Below are 9362 nucleotides of genomic sequence, written 5' to 3' on the forward strand. Positions count from 1 at the left end.
TACCGAATCGTAGTTATTAAATACCGAACCGAAGTACCGAACGCCCACCCCTAGCCAATTTTACCCTGCTCCTGAGCTGATTTTTGAAAGAACGCTGAACAAGAAGGGAAACAAGGTATTTGCTCAGTGTTTGGTCAAATGGACTGGACTGGATGCCTCTTATGCCACTTGGGAATTAGCTTCTGCACTTAGATCTCATTTCCCTTCCATCACCCTCGAGGACAAGGGTGATGTTCATCTGGGGTTATTGATACAAATATTAGCCATAAGATTTTGAAAATTAGTTGCACATGTTTTGGCAGGAAAAGTAGTTATTGTTGGGTCACACATTTAGCATGTCTGTATTTCCTTTTCTCTTTATTTTTAGCATTTTAGCTTCATTTCAATTGTATAAATAGGAGGAAACACAATTGTAAAGCCATCGAGATTGATATGTGAATTGAACCCTTTCCTCTCTTCTCCTTTTCTCTCTAAATTCTGCTTCTTCCTCGATCATCTCTTCTCGACGAAGCATGAGATACTTCCGGGCAAATACAAAAGCAAACAACGAAGCATTACTATTCAAATTGGAGCTGCTCGACAAACATAGGGACTTAGCGTATATAAGTATGGTGGCCCAAAAACATAGAGTGGGAAGATACAACCGAAGAGCCAGTCTCCATTTTTCAAAGTTGGAGACTTGGTTTTAAGAAAAGTGACTCAAAATACCCGGAAGCTCAACCCAGAAAAGTTGGGTCCAACATGGGAAGGCGTCTATCGGGTTTTAGCTATCACCGGGAAAGGATCATACGAATTGAAAAATCAAGACGGGGTAAAATTACCGAGCAACTAGAATATGGCGCACCTCAAAAGATATTATTGCTGATGAACACCACCTACACTAAAAGTATGTGCTGCACTCTTTTTCCCTTCATCCAGTTTGTGTCCCAATTGGGGTTTTCTACAAGGTTTTCAACGAGGCAGCAACGGAAAGCATACTACGGAGAAAGCACTATCAGCAAAATTAAGACCTTTAAATGACAAGGCATGGAAGCAACGGACTACTATTGGACTATTAGATAATATTTTGCTCGGTAACAAAATTACTACTGGAGGTAATGTTTTTTATAGGGCCAAAAGTTACCCGACAGCTCACGAGTGCAAGCCACTAGGGTTGGTTAGATAGTCTTTGGATCTATAGCAAAGTTCCTAACGGGAAGTGAAGCTTCCTATTAGACTAAAGATTATCCAACCATTCACTAGTGGGATCTTCGAAGGAGCAAGACTTTCAGTGTTCAAATTCGTATTCTTCGCATTCGAATACTAGGGGAGGGGGGATTATATGAGAATACGACAACATGACGGCCATATAAACCGGGACTACGAAATAGGGGAAAAAGATGTATTATCGGGACCGGGGACTGTACGTCTAGCCCTGTAGAAATAAGTTGTACAAATTGGCCCCAAGTAATAGCAATTTCTTTTTCAGCAAAACGAATGCTTATGTAGTTTTAAAAATAGAAGGAAAAAAGTAAAGTCCTTTTATTTTTATCTTGTTTCATGTCCGAACGATGAATTAATTTTATCATTTGAAATTTAATCAAGACTTCAAATGCTAGTGCCAGAATGAATAGAAGACGTCCTCTTCAAGAGCACCGTCAACATAAGACTCTCTTATGAAACACTCATAATAAAGGGTTGGTTCCGGAAGAATCCATGCCCGGGATCCAAATACTAATGGGGAAAAACACACCCGAAACCTTACATAACTCAACGCAAAAAGAAAAATTTCCGCAATACATAAACGAATACTTTTATATAACAAACGTGCCAAGCAGCACAAGTACAAAAGTATGAAGTGGAAAACAAAAAGGAAAGAAAGCAAAAAAGCTAAACTAATGCATCCCCAGAACTAGATGGGAGAGAAGCATCTGCGCTTCCGGGAAAAGGAGGTGGATCAGCCGCCAGCTCAAGATCTTGACCTTAATCACCATCCCCTTCAAGTTACTCCTCAGTTCCTGAGAACTCGGAACTGGAACCAGAAGAGTCAGTCGCATCAGGTTGGACGGGGAGACCCCTTCGAACAGTTGATTCCAGCTCACAGGCCTTACCAATCTCGGCATCAAAGTCAATGACGCCCTCTCTAGCCTCTTCCAAGGTTTTTCTCCTCATGCTTGACATAGAATATGTTTTTTCAACAATGAGGGAAGTTGCTCGACGCTGAAGTTCTTCCTTAAGCTGGTCAACCTCGGTCAAAAGGTTATTCCGCTCAGATCTTGCGGCCTGGAGGTTGACGTCAAGGTCACGAATAGTGGAGTTATAAACTTTATTATGCTCTATGAAATTACTATACCTCTCTTCCATCCAGGCATGCTCTTCCTCAACAACAACAACCTCTTCATTTTTGGAGTTCAAGGCTGCCTCCAAATTATTCAATATTTCACTAGAGCTAACCTTGCGATCGGCGGTAGCAAGAACAATATTTTGGACCTCAACCCACTTTGCCTTGTCCTCTTCAAATTGTACCCTTAACAAGGCGTCCTCTTGGCTAAGGATCACCACCTCTTGCTCGCTTTGTTGCAACTGAGCCTCCAACTCAACGGCCTTAGGAGCTTGTGCATCTAGTGTAGGGAGGCGAGCAACAATTTGATCCAGCTCGTCCAACAGTTGATCCCGCTCGGATGTGAGTTTTTATTTATCAAGGATCAACTTGTGAAGGTTCTCGGAAGCAAGGAAGTTAGCCTGCAAAGCAAAAGTTCAAATTAAAAATCCTGTTATAGCAAAGATAGAAGGAATAACAAAAGGAAAAAATATTGTACTGCTACGTTGTGCATAACATTGTTCACCATACACTCCATCGAAAGAGAATATATTTTTTCTTATCTTTCTCTGAAGCCAGAAGCTTCAAGTAATTGGTGAGTTCCACCGATCGAGATAGTAGATGCTACTCGGTAGAGACCGAAAGGGAGACGTTTTTTCTCTTCTAAGGATCTGCGAAGGGGGCAAATAGTTATGCCCCAAATTCCTATGGACTGGGCACTTGAGAGGAGGGACATCCTCCTCTCGGGTATCTGCGACCAATGGAAATGATGTAGCAGTTGCTGGTGGAGAAAGCATGTTTGGCGAAGAAGTAGATGAAGCTGAGGGTGTTGTGGGTTGAGAAACAGTTACGGAAAAAGCAATGCTAGTTATTGGTTGCTCGCTAACCAAAAATAGAAAAGACATGGTTCCCAGCCTCATGGTACCAGGAGCAGTAGTTGGGGCCCGAACGCGAGAGTTGGCATCTTCCACTCTATCACATTCTCCCTAGAGTGCCTGGACGTCGTCCTCGGTTGATGTAACTAGATCAATCGATTGAGCAGTCTGATGAACTGATGAAGGTCACCACCTTCTATATAGAGAAGCCCCTTTATCACTGGCTCCTCCATCATCATTGATCACCACAGTGTTTGCAACTGGATCAGGTGCGACGCTCTTCACCTTTTTATTTTTACCCTCGACAGTAGAGGAGCGCTGCCTTTTTTGTTGCTTGTTCTCCGACTGAGCACTCTGAGAGGAAGCACCCATACTGGAAGTAGGTCCAGTGACACCCGTTAGGGCGAAGGCTTCCTTCAACAACCTCGCTGCATTTGCAGAATCAGTCAAAACGTCCTCCTGGGGGACGGTAATAGAGCCCTGTGGAAGACTTGAATTCAATAAAAGGAAAAGTTAGCCAGTTTTCTTATATGTGAGATACGGAACAAGATAAGTTCGAGAATCAACTTACCATGATTTTTGGCTTTCCATCCATATTTGAGGGCTAGTTCTTTCCATCGGCGATTGTTAGGCGTGGTAACATCCAAAATCTTCTGGACTTATTGGTCCAAACCTTTAACCTTATGTGGTGTCCACCAATTTGCTGAATAATAAAAAGAGAATGATCAATAATAGGATGCACAACCTTTAATCTGAAAAAAGTCCAACGTTGAACTTATGTGTACGATTCCATGACTCTAGAAAAGATGGGATTATGGCCGGGATGATGTCCCTGGTGGCAATTACAATGAACAATTCCATTCACCCACGGTCGTTGTAATCACCCATGCTAGTGAATAGAGCATGGTGACCACATTTGCTGAAGTTTATCATTCCCTCACGGAAAACCTTGGGAGAATAAAGGTTCATCAGTCGAGCTAGGGAAAGCTCTTCCCGCGTCTCTTGGCATAGTCGCAGAAGACAGGCTACCATCCACTACACATAAGGGCTCACCTGTGCCAAACAGACTTGGTAACTGATAAGTAGGATTTTAACATGTTTTATACACATACTTGCCTGCGCTTTGAGTGTAATTTGCTACAAAATAGTCCCAAAATGCTTACAGATTGCGCTTGATTGCAGGTTTGAGCTATAAAGTGAAAAATCGTCAAAGATCGGCTCAAATCGGAGTGAAACCTTCTCAAGTGTCAAAGATCATTAAAGTAAGGACATTCAGAACTTGGTGCGGACCGTACCATCATGTCATGCAGCTGCACCATAGGAGTTCAGAGACTGTGAAACTACAAGTCAAATTCATGCGGCCGCATCCCACTTCATGCGGCCCGTGTCTCACTCATGCGGCTGCATAATCTTGTTATGTGGTCGCGTCCAAGAAGTTCAGAGAGTTTCATATTCCAGAAGCAAACCACGCGGCCGCGTCCCACTTCATGCGGCCCGCGTCTCACTCATGCGGCCGCACAATCTTGCTATGCGGTCGCGTCCAAGAAGTTCAGAGAGTATCATATTCCAGAAGCAAACCACGTGGTCGCGTCCCACTTCATACGGCCCGCATCCCTCTCCATGCGACCGCGCTCTATGGTCACGCGGTCCGCGTCAGTGAAATTCAGAAAAGCTGCCAAAACCATTCATGCGGCCGCACAATAACTTTGTGCGGTCCGTGCCAGTCTTCATGCGGCCGCATTCCAACTTTGTGCGGTCCACATCACCATCTTCAGAGAGCAAGATTCAGAGGCCAAGCAACCCAGTGCGGCCGCGTGCCAACTTTGTGCGGTCCGCACTAACCCCGCAGGGGCATTTTTGTCCAGTTTTTTCAGCCCACTATAAATAGAACATTTTACCATTTTTAGGTCAAGTTTTGTACATCTGATAGCTGTTGCACTCGTGAGACTTATGTTTTGGCCTATTTTGTGCATTTATAGCTTGGTTTCATCATAGATTATTGTAGTTTAACATTAGTAATTAATTAATATGGTTGTTTCATCTTCTATTTCTTCAGTTTCTTCTTTAATTATGTCTAGCTAAACCCATTAGCTAGGGTTGTGGCTCAACCCTAGTGTGGGTAATTAATGGGTGTTGCTTCTTAATGATAGATTGATATTGGGTGTTTGTTATTTGGGTTAATTTTATGGTTTAATTAAGGATTGATGGTTGCAAACATTGATTCTAGCTTAGTGGGTCTTGACTCTTCTTGAGAAAAAGAGTCTATGACCCCAAAATTGACCCAACAAGGAATTGGGGTGGACCCATGAGAAATAGTAGTCCCAATTAACGGGTTAAACCTCGAGAGAGTAATCACCCTACTTGAACCCAAGTTGCTTGGTGTAATTGGCCTACCCAATCGGTCTCGGGAAAGTCAATTGGGCAAATTCGCTCTCCCTACCGAGAGGTGTGAGAGTGGGTACAATTGTGCAACGGTTATAGCATTGATCCTAAATATGTCAATCTATTATTAGTAGTTTCTACCCGTTAGTTAACCACCTAGGTGATGCCACGACCCTAGTGCCTTTCTCTATATTAATCACAACTTAGAACATATCCCTTCAGCATAAATTAGCTTAAACTTGTAGTTGATAATAGTAGTTATTAAACAAAAACTCCAAAAAATGTTAGAAGTACAATTAGGAGGAAGCACGCATTCCTAGTCTGAACAAATACACAACTCCATTCCAAGCTCCCTGTGGAAATTGACCACGATACCACTATTCGGGTAAAAGTCTTAGCGCCCGCTCTTCCTACCATTGTGTGAGGTTGAGTTTGCTGCGATCACTTTTTTGGCGCCGTTGCCGGAGAGCTTACGGTGTTGACTATTTGTGTAGCTAGTTTTGTGTTTTGATTCTCTTTCCTTCTTTTTACTAATTTTATTTATGTCAATTCACTCAGGTACACATGGCTTTAAACGCAAATGACCCTCTTGGCAACGTGGTCATGGGGGAGGAGGTTGAGGATCTAGAATAAGAAGACGTATTACCTCAAGCTCCTAGGAGAGGTCGACATGCCAATGTAAATGCCAATGCAAATGAGGATATACCAGAACCTCCTCCACCTCCACCAAGAGTGGCACCAAGAGTTCTACCCAATCAAGGGTACGCAAGTGCAATAGTTCCTTCCCGAATCCGGGCGGGGAACTTCCAGATTACAAATGTGATGCTCACCTTGCTCGAATAACGAGGTTATTTCATGGGGGCCACTGATCAGAATGCTTATAAACACTTGAAGGGCTTCGTGGAGACATGTTGGGGTAGCAAGCAGACAAATGTTTCGGAGGATGCATTAAGACTTCGACTTTTCCCGTTCTCACTTCAGGGGAAGGCGTTAGATTGGTTGGAGAGGCTTCCCAATCATTCCATCACTACATAGGATGAGTTGGCGGACAAGTTCATCGCTAAGTGTTTCTCTCCAGGTCACATGGCGGCTCTACGGGACGAGATTCTAGCCTTCAAGCATGAGCTGACTGAACCGTTACACGAGATATGGGAGAGGTTTAGAACAATGGTGAAAGAATGCCCTAACAATGATATGACTGATGTGATGATCCAACAAACATTCTATAGGGGCATTAACACAACCAACCAATGTATTGTGAACCAACTGGCGGGAGGAAATTTTATGGAACTTCCTTACAATGAAACTTGTGATGTGTTAGATGAGATGGCCGACACATCGTCGGTATGGCAAAGCCGGGCTAATGTGCCTCAAGGTGATCCTAACGTCATAAATTTGCATAAGGAGTTACATGATCACGGCCAAACCATTGCCGAACTTACAACAACAATGAATCAGTTGGCTAAAGCGCAGTTACAACAAGTTCAAAACCCGTGCCAAGTCAACGCCATGGAAGGAGTGAATATGATGAAAAGGAGGCAAAGAGGGCAACAACCTCAAGGAAATTTTGATAACTATGATAATGGTGGTGGCTATTCGAATGAATGCTATGATGATCAAAGTGAGGAAGTCCAATACGTCAACAACTATCAAGGGAATAGAGGTAATCAAGGGAACCAACAATGGAGACCCCAAGGAAATTGGGGCAATCAACAAGGTGGTAATTGGAACAATAACAACAATCAAGGAGGAAATTGGGAGAACAACAATTCGGGTAATAAAGGGAATTGGAGCGGAAACAACAACAACAATTGGAACAACAACAATGGGCAAGGTGGGTGGAATAACAATGATGGTCAAGGAATTCGGGGGCAAGGCTTTCAAAGGCCTCCGATGTTTCAACAACCAAACAACCCGCCGCCATTTCAATATCAAGGGTCTAGTTCTTCGGGAAATGAATTTGGTATAATTGAAGTTATGTTTGAGCAAATGATGAAGAAGAACCAAGACTCTGAAGCTCAATTGGCCTCCCACAACACTTCTATCCGTAACTTGGAAGTACAACTTGGCCAAATTTCTCAGTCTTTAAATACTCACCCAAAGGGTGCTCTACCAAGTGATACGGTAGTAAACCCTAAGGGTGGACACAATAATCATGTGATGAAGATGACAACGCGAAGTGGAAGAGGTGGTGATGTGCATGCCTCAAGAGGAAACCAAGTTATGGTGGATGAAGATGAGTTACGAGATAATGAAATGCTTTTGGTGGTTGAAGATGTAGTTGAACCAAGTGTGAGAGATGATGTGCGGATTGATATTCATGCGGATTGATATATGTGCTTTTATTAAGTTTAAAACCGCTTTTATCATTATCATTTATTTTTATAGAATTGCAACGTCGTGAAAATGCATCTCGAACCACGTCACAATCAATGCACCCGTAGTTGTTAACACATTTCGACTTCGTTGAGATTTGAATTTGGGTCACATCAATGTGCACCCGAATTTAAGAATATAATTTACTTAAACCGTGCCTGAAGAGTCTAGCGCGTTATTATTTAGTGGAGGACCGTGAGATTCGCTAAACGGCCTAGCCTGAATTCTAAAATATTTATTATGGTTATTTATCGAGGGCCCCGCAATTTGCATTTTTTATTTGGCGAGGCTCGTCTCTTTATTTTAGAAAGGTATCCTACAGTGACGACATTTCTACTATGTGTGTCTCTAAAAGAAAGATGATACCGAACTTACTTATTTGAACAAATACAGACTGGATCTTTATTATGCTTGCCGAACCTAAATTTGTTTGATTACCCGATTGAATATTTATGAGGTGAGAGTCACCTCATGCTTTGTCTTCATCGAGTGAACGCGCTTATTAATTTGCTAAGTGAGATTGCAAGCAAACTAACAACATATACTGAGTTATATTTAACGACCTCCAAGTTCTGTTTTTTAACTCTAACCTATTTGAAATTGATAAACGAAATTGGCTGTTTTATTAGGAAAATTACGACTAATTGACCTCAAAACGACTACTAGCTTCCCTCAACATTCATCACATTATTTCGAAACAAGTAATCTATACCGAGACCCGACATCGAACTTATATTGGAGCACATAATCTGACAGGAAAGCTGGCCTTCCTAGCCAAACTCTTAATGCGACTGCATGAGAGTTTGTTTGGGATACATTTATCCCGGACCTAGTACCACAGATTTGTCAATTCAGTGGTCTAGGAAAAATACATACAAGTGCTTACCATGACTCTATGTTATAGAGTCATAACTAAACCAAACAAGTGTTATACTGAACTGAATGTATACTAAATCAAACATGTTGTCTATGTCATACTGTCATTACTGTTGAGCCATGCTATCTAACAGTTCATCTTAAACAGAATGTATGCTAGTTTATACAGAATATTTGCAGTTTGCAGTAAAAATACAGGCCCAACTAACATTCGAACTATCTTTTTACACCAATGCTATAACATAAACTGATGTTCATTTCTTTATTTCTGCTTCAACTTCAAACTTTCAACAATACATGGTTCAAAGGTTGTGTACCTGGGAATATTTGCAATTGAAGAAGAGGGCAATCAGTAGAGTAACAATGAACAAATGCAGCAGCAGTAACAGCACTAACAGTAGCAGCAGGGCAGTATAGCAACAGCAACAAGAAACAGTAGAGTAGCAACCACAACTCACAAAACAATTGGAGTGAGATCAACCCCAACTAAACCAAACTTTCGAGTAGAACAAACAACAAACAAGCAGACTTAGTTGTGAGAAATCAGTGTTGCA

At 42.1% G+C, this 9362-nt stretch overlaps 1 protein-coding gene across 1 annotated transcript; it reads right to left on the reverse strand.

Moving 5' to 3' along the window:
• Nucleotides 1-1983: 1983 nt before the first annotated feature.
• On the reverse strand, nt 1984-3219 carry LOC138881572 (interactor of constitutive active ROPs 4-like). The gene is made up of 2 exons (XM_070161806.1): nt 3013-3219; nt 1984-2655 (listed from the first exon to the last, which is right to left on the reverse strand). Exons 1-2 carry the CDS (start codon nt 3217-3219, stop codon nt 1984-1986), a joined length of 879 nt encoding a protein of 292 aa, XP_070017907.1.
• Between the last annotated feature and the right edge of the window lie 6143 nt (nt 3220-9362).

This window comes from Nicotiana sylvestris, chromosome 11 (genome assembly GCF_000393655.2).
Source record: "Nicotiana sylvestris chromosome 11, ASM39365v2, whole genome shotgun sequence".
NCBI lineage: Eukaryota > Viridiplantae > Streptophyta > Magnoliopsida > Solanales > Solanaceae > Nicotiana > Nicotiana sylvestris.

What these genes read in the sequence shown, in the direction of transcription:
- LOC138881572 (XM_070161806.1), bottom strand. Translation starts at nt 3,219, where the DNA reads ATGAGGCTGGGAACCATGTCTTTTCTATTTTTGGTTAGCGAGCAACCA. An exon ending in TCCCTCCTCTCAAGTGCCCA is followed by an intron (nt 2,656 to 3,012) that starts GTCCATAGGAAT and finishes CTCACATCCGAG; the next exon opens with CGGGATCAACTGTTGGACGA.